Below are 14,456 nucleotides of genomic sequence, written 5' to 3' on the forward strand. Positions count from 1 at the left end.
TTATGGAAACACTGTTATTTCTGCTGTCAGTGGATGGAGAGCAGGACAAGCTAACGCAGGGGGAAAAAAACGTAGCTGGCCTGCTTTGAAATTTGCGCTAATTGCGGTAGCTTTGAAGGAAAGCACGCAGACGGAGCGTTTTAAGGCTCCTGGCTCGGTCACTCTTCCTCTCAGTAACTGTCAGCGAGTGCCTTATATGGTCATTGTATTGGCAAAGCACAAATCATCTGCAACAATAATATAAACTGCGTTAGATTTGTATTTTCTGATTATTGCTGTTTTCAAGAACGCGAAAGCAATGCTCTGTCTCTCGCAGCCACTCCACCAAGACGGTGATGGACTTCGTCAACGGCAGCGAGAACGTCATCTTCGTGCACAACACGGTCCACCTGGTCTCGCAGGTGGTGGACAACATCGTCATGGCCTGCGGGGGCATCCTGCCGCTGCTCTCCGCTGCCACCTCCTCCTCCGTGAGTCCTCTGGGGTTCCCGCCGACTTTAGGGGTACCTGTGGCCTCTTCCCCGAAAATAGCGAGACTCTGGAAACGCTCCTCGTTGGGCGTGCGGCACAGAGCCTTTTGCGAACGACGCCTTCTTGGCGTGAGCGTGGCAGGGCGTATCCAGCCAGACGGTGTCCCCAAGGCTAAGTTTTCCTCATGCTAATCGAGGTGTTCTGGGAAGCTTTAAAAATCATGGCAGGCTTGTAGAGGTATGAATAGCAGGGTAATGCAGTGATCACATTTCAGAGAAATGCCCTCAGTGTCATAATCGCATCTGAACAAGTCTATGCCATGACCCTGCTCTCCACCCACTAACCCTTCAGAACTTGGCGAATCAGCGTTATTGACATTACTTTGACCTCCCAGGGTTTCTGCCCGCCGGTTTCTTGCTTTGTTTGTATTTGCATGTTATGCATTGTCTTTATTGTCCCGGAGTGAAGCTCGTGTTGTTTTTCTTCTGAATGATGCTGAAGGAGGTCTCTCCCTCTCTCTCTCTCCCCCCCCCTCTCTCCCTCCCTCTCTGTCTCTCTCTCTCTCTCCCTCTCTCTCCCCGCAGCACGAGCTGGAGGCCATCGAGCCGTCGCAGGGCCTCTCCGTGGAGGCCTCGCTCACCTTCATGCAGCGGCTCATCGGCCTGGCCGACGTCATCATCTTCGCCAGCTCGCTCAGCTTCACCGAGATCGAGGCCGAGAAGAACATGTCGTCCGGCGGGATCCTGCGGCAGTGCCTGCGCCTGGGTAAGAACGCCGCCGCCCCGCCCCGCCCCGCCCCGCCCCGCCCCGCCCATCAGTCTGAGTTTAACCGCAGAGCTGCATCACCACCCCCGCTCCCTTCCCGTCTCGTCGCTCTTACTGTAGTAAAAAGACGTGGGCGGCGGTTAACCAGCCAGGAGTAACGCTATTGGCCGAAGCCCATTGGCCTGGCAGTCCATTACACTGCAGCTGCACGGACTGAGCTGAGGGCTGTGGGGCTGAGGGAAAGACTCGCCAAACCCCCCCCCTGCATTATTCATTTTATTCACCCCCCCCCCACAACCCCTGGTATCTGATGTCAGGCAGACTCTGGTTAATACACAGACAAGCCCGACCTGCTTCCTTCATGTGACGGTCGCAGTACGCCGAGCCGTTCCTCTGTAGTCGTTTTGTTTCTGGTTTTTTTTTTTGAGATAGTGTTTAAAGAAAAGGCAGGTGCACAAAATGGCGTGCGATTCTGCTGACGGTCTAGGGTGGGGAGAGAAAGAAAAAAAAAAAGCCGGCCTCACCTGAATTTTTATAAGGCCATTACAATCCTCGAGACGTAGCGGAGCGGATGCCTGACCTCGCCTCTGCTTTTAGAAGGCTGGTTTTATGAAATGAATATTTAATGAGGTGCGCGCTCTCCCTGTTTGCGCCGGTGTAATCCGATTGCCGGGCCCATAACAAGGTTTTCTCCGGCTTCTCTTTGCGAGATGGATATATGAACGCCCTAATGGAAAAAGCTAGTCCTTTCCGGCGGGAATAGCGGGAATAATCTAAACGTTTTAGAAGATACACTTGTCAGTTGTCAGATGCTGGGGGTCTGGGGGGGGTGGGCAGGGGGCTCGGGGGGGGGGGGGTGGGCGTGTGCTTAAATCATGCATGCAGTGCTTCAGATTAAGTAAAGTAAATGCTGCTGTTGTAGCTGGAAACGGGCAGAAGTTATCAGAAATTGTGAATACATGATCTGTGGTGTAGTTTATCACTGGACATCTTGTGCATCTCTTCATTGCAATTAATTATTAAAGGTTCATAGTGTTGATGCTGGGAGATTATGTAGCCTCTCTCTGTCTCTCTCTCTTTCCCTCTCTCCCTTTCCCTCTCCCCCCACTCTCTCCCTCTTTCCCCTCCTTCTCCCCCCCATACTCCGTCCCTCTCTCTCTCTCTCTCTCTCCCTTTCCCTCTCCGCCCCACTCTTTTCTCTCTCTCTCCTCCCCTCTCCTCCTTCCCCTTTCCTTTCCCCTCTCTCTCTCTCTCTCTCTCTCTCATACTCTCTCTCTCCCTCTCCCTCTCTCCCCTCCCTCCCTCTCTCTCCAGTGTGTGCCATGGCCGTGCGAAACTGTCTGGAGTGTCAGCAGCACTCCAGCCTGACGGCCGGCGGGGAGAGCGCCCGGGGCCAGAAAGCCATGCAAAGCCTCATGGGAGCCGGGAAGTCTGGGCCCGCGCAGGCGAGTTACCTTCCAGACGGAGTCCTCGCCGTGAGCCGCTGGGAACGGCTGGAGGCTGCAGACAAACACACTTAACACACCTCGCTTAACACCCTGCAGACAAATATTCTTAACACACCCTGCAGACAAACACGCTTAACACCACCCTGCAACCAACCGCTTAACATACCCTCCCTAACCCCTGCAGACAATTACTTAATATACCCTGCAGCAAACACGCTTAACACACCCTGCAGCCCAACACGCAACATCCTGCAGACAAACACGCAACACCCCGCAGAACAAACACGCTCATGACCGGAAACGCCCTGCAGGGCAAATATCTTAACATCCTGCGACAAACCGCTGAACACACCTGCAGACAAACACGCTTAACACACCTCGCTTAACACCCTGCAGACAATATACTTAACACACCCTGCAGACAAACGCGCTTAACACACCTCGCTTAACACACCCTGCAGACAAATATACTTAACACACCCTGCAGACAAACACGCTTAACACACCCTGCAGACAAACACGCTTAACACACCCCGCAGACAAACACGCTTAACACACCCTGGAAACAAACAGGCTTAACACACCCTGCAGACAAACACGCTTAACACACCCCACAGACAAACATGCTTAACACACCCTGCAGACAAACACGCTTAATACACCCTGCAGACAAATACGCTGAACACACCTCGCTTAACACCCTGCAGACAAATATACTTAACACACCCTGCAGACAAACACGCTTAACACACCTCACAAACACGTTTAACACATGTCGCATAACGCACTCCACAGACAAACATGCTTAAGACACCCTGGAGATAAACACGCTTAACACACCCCACAGACAAATAAAGCATCTAGAAGAAGGAAAAAACCCTTACGTCAGTGCTTCATGCTTAGATAGAGCAGCCAGCGGGACAGTCAGATGACACCAGTAACAGCGCACCCACTGTGCCCCGTTCCAGTAATCCCAGAACAGGACACCGCAGGGGGGGAAGAGGCAGACCCCTCCTCAAGGGTCCAGGGGGAAGAGAAACGCGATCATCGATTCGCTTTTTTGCAAATTCCTGTAATGGGATTGTGAGCACTTAGTGGACAGCACGGCCTCGTCCCGGTCGGGTCACGTGCGTGTCGGGACCCTACGACCAAGCGGCAGAAACGGCGCGGGTTATGGAAGAGGCCCTTTTATAGCGCTCCGCAATGACAGAACGTTATTGAATTACCCTCCGCATTATTGCATTACCGAGCCTCTGCTGTCAGGAGAGAGAAGTTATTTAGAACCGGCCATTTCCATCTGATACGGGTGCTTTTTCTCATCTGATAAAATTGCCTTTTTTTTGGTTTCTTATTTTTTTCCCCTCCCCCCCTAAAAATATTGTAAATCCATTTCATGAATAATTCAGATGTTGAACCTGGGGCCTAGTCAAATGAAGTAGTTCATTAATATTGTGACATGGGAAACCTTTCTGGTAGATCTCATGTGTTTGTGTAAGAAGAGAAACAAAAGATAATGGACTTTGTAAGGAATTATGTATTACTGTAAAATATTTTTATTGAAACAGAATTACTGCATGAACTGTGAAATCACATTTCTTACTGAGAAACTCACAGAGCGGTCATTTTTCGTTTCAAATGAGCAGACCTATCACATCGCAGGGCTCTCAAAGAATCTGTTTTGAAATGTACTCTTGATGTTCAACTGTGGATGTGTATGTAGGGTACTCATTACAATTGTACTTGTTTTTGTTTGCCTGTGTGCATGCACGTGCATGTGTGTGTGTGTGCGTGCACGTGCGTGTGCGTGTGCGTGTGTGTGTGTGCATGTGTGCATGTGTGCATGTGTGCTGCTGTCCCACAGAGTCCAGTGGACATGGTGACGGGGGGAGTGTCTCCCATTCGGGACATGGACCGGCTGCTACAGGACATGGACATCAACCGCCTGCGTGCCGTGGTCTTCAGAGACATAGTGAGCAAGCTGTTCCTAAACTCTCACACCCTAAACCCCTCCAGAGACATATTGAGCGAGCTGTTCCTAAACTCTCACACCCTAAACCCCTTCAGAGACATAGTGAGCGAGCTGATCCTAAACTCTCACACCCTAACCCCTTCAGAGACATAGTGAGCGAGCTGATCCTAAACTCCTACACCCTAAACCCCTTCAGAGACATAGTGAGCGAGCTGTTCCTAAACTCTCACACCCTAACCCCCTTCAGAGACATAGTGAGCGAGCTGATCCTAAACTCCTACACCCTAACCCCTTCAGAGACATAGTGAGCAAGCCGATCCTAAACTCTTACACCCTAAACCCCTTCAGAGACATAGTGAGCGAGCCAATCCTAAACTCCTACACCCTAACCCCCTTCAGAGACATAGTGAGCGAGCCCTTCCTAAACTCTCACACCCTAAACCCCTTCAGAGACATAGTGAGCCAGCCGATCCTAAACTCCTACACCCTAACCCCCTTCAGAGACATAGTGAGCCAGCCGATCCTAAACTCTCACACCCTAACCCCCTTCAGAGACATAGTGAGCGAGCCAATCCTAAACTCCTACACCCTAACCCCCTTCAGAGACATAGTGAGCGAGCCGACCCTAAACTCTTACACCCTAAACCCCTTCAGAGACATAGTGAGCGAGCCGACCCTAAACTCTTACACCCTAAACCCCTTCAGAGACATAGTGAGCGAGCCCTTCCTAAACTCCTACACCCTAACCCCTTCAGAGACATAGTGAGCGAGCCAATCCTAAACTCCTACACCCTAACCCCCTTCAGAGACATAGTGAGTGAGCCCTTCCTAAACTCTTACACCCTAAACCCCTTCAGAGACATAGTGAGCGAGCCCTTCCTAAACTCTCACACCCTAAACCCCTTCAGAGACATAGTGAGCGAGCCCTTCCTAAACTCTCACACCCTAACCCCCTTCAGAGACATAGTGAGTGAGCCGACCCTAAACTCTCACACCCTAAACCCCTTCAGAGACATAGTGAGCGAGCCGACCCTAAACTCTTACACCCTAACCCCCTTCAGAGACATAGTGAGCGAGCCGACCCTAAACTCTTACACCCTAAACCCCTTCAGAGACATAGTGAGCGAGCCCTTCCTAAACTCCTACACCCTAAACCCCTTCAGAGACATAGTGAGCGAGCTGATCCTAAACTCTTACACCCTAAACCCCTTCAGAGACAGAGTGAGCGAGCCCTTCCTAAACTCTTACACCCTAAACCCCTTCAGAGACATAGTGAGCGAGCCGATCCTAAACTCTCACACCCTAACCCCTTCAGAGACATAGTGAGCGAGCTCTTCCTAAACTCTTACACCCTAACCCCCTTCAGAGACATAGTGAGCGAGCCCTTCCTAAACTCTCACACCCTAACCCCCTTCAGAGACATAGTGAGCGAGCCGATCCTAAACTCTCACACCCTAACCCCCTTCAGAGACATAGTGAGCGAGCCCTTCCTAAACTCTCACACCCTAACCCCCTTCAGAGACATAGTGAGTGAGCCCTTCCTAAACTCTCACACCCTAACCCCCTTCAGAGACATAGTGAGTGAGCCCTTCCTAAACTCTCACACCCTAACCCCCTTCTGAGACAGAGTGAGCGAGCCCTTCCTAAACTCTCACACCCTAAACCCCTTCAGAGACATAGTGAGCGAGCTGTTTCTAAACTCTTACACCCTAAACCCCTTCAGAGACATAGTGAGCGAGCCCTTCCTAAACTCTCACACCCTAAACCCCTTCAGAGACATAGTGAGCGAGCTGTTCCTAAACTCTCACACCCTAACCCCTTCAGAGACATAGTGAGTGAGCCCTTCCTAAACTCTCTTACACCCTAACCCCCTCCAGAGACATAGTGAGCGAGCCCTTCCTAAATTCTCACACCCTAAACCCCTTCAGAGACATAGTGAGCGAGGTGTTCCTAAACTCTCACACCCTAAACCCCTTCAGAGACATAGTGAGCGAGCTGTTCCTAAACTCTTACACCCTAAACCCCTTCAGAGACATAGTGAGCGAGCCCTTCCTAAACTCTCACACCCTAAACCCCTTCAGGGACATAGTGAGCGAGCCGATCCTAAACTCCTACACCCTAAACACTTTCTGCACTACTTAAAGCCCTGTTTCAAACACCCTTCAGCACTGGTCTGGCCACCAGGCCTTTCATTAATCGTTTCTGATACTATACAAACTTTTAAAGGCCAACATTTAAATAAAGGCAAATTTCAGTATGCTCAGTTGAACGTTGTGTTGACTGTATAATTTCTGTTGGTTCAGTCTAGGCTAGGGGAGGAAAGACCTGTGAATTCGGTATTTTGAGCCTATTTTTAGAAAAAGACACGGCCAAAATAAACATCACATTTCCTAGCAGCATGCCAAGCTATGAAACATAGCTGCATAATAGTTCTAATGGCATCATTATTCAGGCATGCTTTGCTGCTCAAATAACTGAGAGGTGGAAGGCTGCTTTCACTGGCAGTTGATTGGGGTTGGCTGCCCTGCACATATTTTTAAAGACCCACTGCGATCAAAATCATCATTTATTGGAAGATCTAACTTGCATAAATAACACATTTTTTTTTAAAGACTGAAATTTGTTCAGTTTAGGTTTCAAATGAAGTTTTATCCAAAAAGCAGCGGTGTAAGTTCTTATACTTCCTGTTTCAGGAGAATTTCGTATTGGTTATTTCGAGACCATATTTAGTGTGTTAGTAACACAGCATTTTAACCAGTTGAGGGGTGGCCATTTAGCAAGCTTCCAATCAGAAGTGAACTTGAAACGGATAGACGTGCAGATATTTGCATCAAAATGCTGTTTATAAAACAAAATCAGCAAGTATACATCTTCATCTTGTGGCATAATGAGCTGTGTTGCGTCTGTTAGGAAGTAGTCATCACAACTGGCCTTAATTTGACGTCACTGCACCGCGTATGAATGAAGTGTGCAGTTGAAGTAAAGTCCTTGGGACAGCACTTCTGTCTGTGAGCGGGATTGGCATGTTCTCTCATGGTCCTGCCGTGTCGACTCTCACACACAGGAGGACAGTAAGCAGGCCCAGTTCCTGGCCCTGGCTGTGGTCTACTTCATCTCCGTCCTCATGGTGTCCAAGTACCGGGACATCCTGGAGCCCCAGAACAACCGGAGGCCCGTCCAGCGCTCTCAGTCCACCAGGAGCGCAGGTACAGCGCTGTAGCTCTTAGAGATGTGACAGTGTGTCAGCAGAGGTTTTTCAATTAACATTTACATTCTACTCATGAATGTGTTAAGTAGCTTTTATTAATGCTTTGTGCTACTCCTATGTACGATCCTTCACAGGAAAGTGCTCAGCATCTCACATATCATTGCATATCTCTGGTATGCAGGTGTGATGTAGAGTAACGGAGGTAAAAATGGTGTGTGTTTGTGTTGATGTGGAGTAATGGGGGTAGAAATGGTGTCTGTTTGTGTTGATGTGGAGTATTGGGGGTAAAAATGGTGTGTGTTTGTGTTGATGTGGAGTAACAGGGGTAGAAATGGTGTGTGTTTGTGTTGCCATGTCGACGCAGATGTGGGGAGAGGCGGGGCGGGGCTGGAGCCGGAGGGTGGGCTGTCCCTCAGAAGGAGAGACTCCGGGATTGGGGAGGAGCAGGTGTCCGTCGCCGCCGGCGAGGCGGAGTTCGGGGTGGGCGGGGCCTCGGGGCCGGACGCCATCAGCGAGGCCCTCTCCACGCTGTCCTCGGAGGTGAAGAAGAGCCAGGAGGTCTCCTCCTCCTCCTCCTCGTCCTCCTCCTCGCAGGGGAAGAACGTCAACGTCAAAGACATCCTGCGCAGTCTGGTCAGCGCGCCGGCCGATGACATCGTGGTGGACCCCGGCCTCCTCCCGCCCACCTTCCTGGGAGCCGTGGGCGACGCCGCCAAGGACCAATCAGTGCAGTTCCGCTCCTTCGACAGGTGTGTGCGCCTGTCCTCTCCTCTCCTCTTCACTCCACTCCCCTTCTCTCCTCTCCTCTCCTCTCCACTCCACTCCCCTCCTCTCCTCTACTCTACTCTCCTCTCCTCTTCACTCCACTCCACTCCCCTCCTCTCCTCTACTGTCCTCTCCTCTGCGTTCCTCCTCTCCTCTCTGCATCACTCGCTCCTCTGTCCTCTTCTCTTCCCTCCACTCCTTTCCTCTCTCCTCACTTCTCCTCTCCTCTCCTCTCCCCTCATCTCCTCACCTCTCCCCTCCCCTCCCCCTTCAGTCCACTTTCCACCTCTCTCCCTATCTCCTCTCCCCTCCGCTCCTCTCCCCTGCGCTCCTCCTCTCCTCTCCTCATCCCTCGCTCCTCTGTCCTCTCTTCGCCCCCCTCTCACGCCTCCTTCTCCAGACACATCATCAAAGGGCAGCAGAGCTTATAAGAGAACCGTCCCTCTCTCTCTCCACATCAGGGAAGTCTGCGAAGAGCTTAGCTGTTGCTGTGAGGGAAATCTACCTGGGGCATTTTGCTGTTGAAGCCAGTTCTCAGCAGAAACAAAGAAAGTGGGAAAAAAACTAAAATAAAACAGATACCGGTCTGGAGAGAATCCCGTCAGAAAAACAGAAGCAGCTCTTGATCGTGCGTTGCCGGGAGAGACAATACGGAGGCGGGGGGGGGGGGGGGGGGCATATCGTCTTCACCCCCCCCGCGGCACTCTGGGGGAAAGCCAGATCATCGGCAGCGGGAGACGTGAGCGTTGGAGACCAGGCCGGGTCTGGTTTGCATTTACAGTATTGTTCTGTGACAGGCGCAAAGCGCCGTGGGTTAACTTTGCTTTTTCGGGAGAGGGGCTCCTCGTTAAACCCCCCCCACCCCACCCCCCCAAAAACCCCCGTCCCGCTGTATCTGTGGGAATTTGGAGGCATCCCTCTGATCCTGTATTTATCTGAGGAATGCTTTTGGCCAAAAATCACAAGTCTCCTCATATCTCTTGTATTATCAAGTGTGGCGCCCCCCCCTTACCCCCCCCCCACCCCCCCCCCCCCACCCTCGCTGAAACGGCTCGGGAGTGGGGAGCCCGTCTCGACCCCGGGGGGAAGGGGCGTGCCTCTACTTCTTTGGCCCCAGAGAGCTGCCTTATCACCAGGAGCATCCACAGGGCCCCTGCTGTATCTCTCCCGCCCCCCCACCCTCCCCAGCCACCCCCAACCCCACATACAGAACCAAAACACACCTCAGCTCTTCGTTAGCCTTCCTTCCTACTGTACTTGTTATTAAACTGTGAGGACAGCCTACATTGGTCCACAGTCATTAAAGTCCTGTTCAGTTGATTTCTATTGCTTCTGAAGTACTCAGAAAGCCACAAGATGACGACTTCTTCAAATAACTGAAATGGGAAAGTAATTACATTTCTTTTTGATGTATGTAAGTGTGTCATTTCTAAAGAGGAGAGCTGGAGGTCTGTATGGAAACTCACTTCAAGTTCACTTCTCATTGCCAGGCGACTAGAAGGCTGCAGCTGATTGGTTAATATGTAACATGCCAGGTTAATTACACAAAAACACACTGACTCATATTGACCAATTCCGATTCCTTTTGTAAAATAACTAATTTAACACCTTGACTGACTTAAACTTAATAATAGTATTTGTTTTCTGTGGTTCTAACTTTTTTTAAAAGTATCCTTTTGAAAGTGCAGGGTCTTTTGAAAGGAGATTTAGAGTGTGAAGGGTTTTCCACTCGCAGCTCGTCGTCATGGCTAGGGTCTCACGTTAGCATCTGCGGCCAGTAAGAGCAGCGGCTCCCAGTCCGTCGGCCGAGGGGAGGGACGGCTTCCGCTTTTCAGCCCCTGAACCGCAGAGGAGCCGCGCGGCTCTCAAACCGGGGCGGGGCGGAGAGCTCGGCCGCGAAAAAAAAAAGCGTGCGATAACCCTACTTAAGACGTGACGGGCCCGTGTCCGGCGCGGCGGGGCCGTTTTAGCGGGGGCGCGGCGTCTAGACGGCGAAAGAGCGCCGATTAATTATTCACGGCGGCCGAGCCGAGTCGGAGGGAAGCCGCGCGCGCTCCAGGAAACGGCGGCTCTTACGGGAATCTCGCCGATCGATACCGCCGGCGGGAAGTCGTCCGAGAACGGCAGCGCGGAGGAGGACGGGGGGCTCGGCTCGCTTACGAACGGGAGAGATATGAAAGCCTCTGCGTATGATTTACAGCTGAAGTGAAAGTGTTGCTTTACTTTTAAGAGCTAGGCTATATAAGAGCTATATATATATATATAGTACGTTTACAGTAAGCTACAGACTGACTGTAGCATTGAAACAGCATACGTTATTCTGTTTAGTCGAATAGTATGTTCTCATAAACGCTCACATAAACCGTTGAGTAAAGATTTTCAGTGGCTGGTGTGTGGGATTTCAACAGTGGGATTTCCACCATTAATTCTTTTCTACCACCTTTTCCCATCTTCCCATTCTGTCAATCACTAACTAGGGCTTGATTTCAGAGGAGCTTATATATAGGTTATATAGTGATTATATATAGGTTATATACTGGTTGTATATAGGTTGAATAGTGGTTATATGTAGCTTATATAGGGGTTATATATAGGTTATAGACTAGTTGTATATATGTTATATAATGGCCGTATATAGGTTATGTGCTGGTTGCATAAAGGTCACGTGCTGATTGTATATAGGTTCCATACTGGTTGTATATAAGTTATATTTGCCCACATGCACTGTTTTTGGTGCAAAAAGTGAAAAAGATCACACCATTACACGTCAGTACAGCAACAGTGACATTGGCGTAAATCAAAATGTGCCTCCCCCTTATTGGCACTGTTCCTCAGCGGAGACTACTCTGGGAGTGCGCTAGCTGACATGTCCTTATGTAATGTGTCCCCCAGGTACTGACAGGTAACAAGAGCTGCGATGCTGGTCTGGCACGGTGGAGTCCACCCAGATGTTCAATAGGCAGAGTGCCACAAAAATATAGATAAATAACAACGCCATTCTCATGCCAAGCCCTCAACTGCAGGTTGCCAAGTACGTTGAATCCAGTTACGAGTAGCCTTTAAAACTGGGTCAAGAAATCCAGCGGAAATGGTGGAATTTTTTTGTCGCCCTGAGCACCTGCTGAGATAAACACAAATATAATGGGGGATGTGGCCTGGCCGGTCGATCACTCGATCTCATGCTGGCTGACGTACCCCAAAGCTGCCTCCCAAACCACAAATCCAATGGCTGCTTGGCTCCCTCGCTATCTGAGGTCAACGTTTGGCTGGCCGTGTGGAGCGAGTGCTGGGTTTCACATCGCTATCACTGTCATTGATCTGAGGCCACAGGGAATGTGTTTGGAACACGATTACCGGTTTCAAAATCCATTGCTAGCTAGAACCATAGAGTAACTGCACTCCAGAATGGGCTGGAGGACTAAGCTTGAGTGTAAGAGGGTGTCCGAAAACAGAGGGGAAGGTGACGGACTGAGCGACGGACAGAAGGGACACAGCTTGAGCGCAGGTGAGACTGTGAACCCCGGCCCCTGCCGTTATGACGGATGGATTTGCGTCAGATCACACAGAGTGTGAAGGATGCACGGAGCAGTACCCCCCCCCCCCATTCCCCAGGTTTTGGAACATTTTCAGCTTTTTAATGTCTTCAGGCTTCCATCTGAGAGAGACAGACCTCTCCCTGAGGGACACAGATTGGGGGAAGGGGGGTTAGGGTTAGGGGGGGGGAGACGTCCCCGTCCTCCTGCGCGGTGTTTACACGTTTGCTGCGACGCGGGCTTAAACCGCGACAGGATCCGGTGGCCGGTGACCGCAGCCTCCGCCCCCCCCCTGACAGACGACCCGGCGGGTTATTAATCGACTGTAGCGCTTCGCCTGCTGTTTGCCGGGGATAAGTGTGGCTAATGACCCGCTGAATAATTTAGAGGAACAACGGCCGAGCAGATGGAGGGTCCCGCCCCCCAGCCCATAGACCTTGTCTCCCCGCCCGAGAGTTAACCGAGAGAGGTGATTGTTTGTTACACAAACGCTCGCCTCCTCGTTCGATTGGCTGACGTGCGTCACAAAGAGCCTCGGGGCCAGTCAGAATCAAATGTGCTCGCTGCTTGTGTCGCTATGTTTTCCTTTTGACTGGAGAAGCACAGTTTTGACGGTATTGAGTGAAAAACCTAAAATATGACTAACATGACTTTCATTTTTTTAAAAAACAAGAATAGATTTAACGTAAATAGATTATGGCATTCTTTGTCACACTGCAGTGCACTAATTTAACAGAATGTCATGCATATTTCTGTACGGTGACTACACACCAGATAAAATGCTTGCTGTGCGAATAACTTTAAATCATAATACTAATACATAATACCGTGATATTTTTTTATAATATGGAGGCTTTTGAAGTGAATTGTTTTGCATAACTGCATTTCCAGAAATTATTCATATTTCTGCTTGGTGTAACTGCTGACCGCCAGCAAAAATAGAAAATTCTTCTTCTTAATAATGATAATAACTAATAATAATTATTATTATTTTATATATTTTTAATAGAATAAAACGTCCCTTGTACTTGTAATCTATTTTTTGCTACTAGTCATACGATACTATAGATATGGGGCGACATAGCTCAGGAGGTAAGAGCGGTTGTCTGGCAGTTGGAGGGTTGCCGGTTCGAATCCCGCTCTGGGCGTGTCGAAGTGTCCCTGAGCAAGACACCTAACCCCTAACTGCTCTGGCGAATGAGAGACATCAATTGTAAAGCGCTTTGGATAAAAGCGCTATATAAATGCAGTCCATATAGTGTATTCTATCTCATAAGGATTTTGTGATACGATGTCTTATCAAAAAGCATTTAACAAACATGCTGCCAGGTTTTAAGCAGTTCTAATGCTTAAAGGCGCTCTGCCCTGTGTAATCGCTCGTTTACAGCCATGGTGGGAATACGTGGCGAACGTCTCTGTGGCGAAGGCGGTGGTTAAGCGAACGCGCGCGTGAGCGACGGGCCCCGTTTCCGCCGCGCGGCCGACGCCGGCGTGGTTAAAAGGAAGCGCCGCCCCTCGCTGATGAGCTTCACCCTGTTAGCGCGATTTCCGCACCTTTTACGAGTCAAAAAAAAAAAAACCGTTCGTCAGAACGGCCCCTGACGGCATGTTTACGGGTTAACCCTTCACGCGCCGGATCGGGAGGCAGGGGACGGTCGGCGACGCTTTTTTACGCGCGCGCTCTCTCTCTCTCTCCGCAGCGGTGAGGACGAGCGTGTTGTCTTTAGCCGGAGGGCCGCCCCCGCCACCCCCCCACGTCCGTCCCCGCGACGTGTCACGGCCCCCCGCCTTAAATCACGCCGGGCCCGCGCCGCGACCCCGCCGTCCGCCGCGACATCTGGTTTTTAACTGCCCGCCGCGGAGCTCCGCGCGGCTCCTTTGAAAAAAAGCTGGCCCCGGGGCCCCACGCTACGAGAGAGAGAGCGTCCCCCTCGCCGAGCCTCCAGACCAAAAAACGTCCCGCCGCTTAAATAAACCCCCTGCCCCCCTTCCCCCCCCCCCCCCAACGCAAACGCGGGCTCGGAAGCGGTTTTTACGTCGGCGGACGCGCCCAGCGGGTAATGCGCCCGCTGATTTATGGAGCCGGACGTGCTTTTAAAATCACTGCAGGTACAATGTGCCGTAAATCAATACTGATGCGTCCCGCGCACGCGGACGGGCCCATCTCCGCAGACCGGTCCGTCCAGACTGCGGTTTAAGTACGAAAATGGGGGGGGGGGGAGAGACAAAGGCCCTCGCGAGCGTTCGCCAGATAAAACGGTCTCCACGGCCTCCAATTACGTGATTGAGGAGAAAAT

At 50.9% G+C, this 14,456-nt stretch overlaps 1 protein-coding gene across 50 annotated transcripts in view; it reads left to right on the forward strand.

The window, feature by feature from the left end:
• LOC135259824 (lipopolysaccharide-responsive and beige-like anchor protein) overlaps nt 1-14,456 on the forward strand; it is a 207,272-nt gene that overhangs the window by 54,336 nt on the left and 138,480 nt on the right. For all 50 annotated transcript variants that reach the window (XR_010331386.1, XM_064344595.1, XM_064344597.1 and 47 more), the window contains 6 exons: nt 317-470; nt 1,056-1,236; nt 2,551-2,681; nt 4,546-4,653; nt 7,718-7,859; nt 8,226-8,610. Coding sequence is in view for 49 of the 50 variants with exons in the window: in XM_064344595.1 (XP_064200665.1) it covers nt 317-470; nt 1,056-1,236; nt 2,551-2,681; nt 4,546-4,653; nt 7,718-7,859; nt 8,226-8,610 (1,101 nt within the window). In the remaining variant the exon portion in view is untranslated. The remainder of the gene's footprint in view (nt 1-316; nt 471-1,055; nt 1,237-2,550; nt 2,682-4,545; nt 4,654-7,717; nt 7,860-8,225; nt 8,611-14,456) is intronic.

This window comes from Anguilla rostrata, chromosome 7, assembly GCF_018555375.3.
Source record: "Anguilla rostrata isolate EN2019 chromosome 7, ASM1855537v3, whole genome shotgun sequence".
In the NCBI taxonomy this organism is placed as follows: domain Eukaryota; kingdom Metazoa; phylum Chordata; class Actinopteri; order Anguilliformes; family Anguillidae; genus Anguilla; species Anguilla rostrata.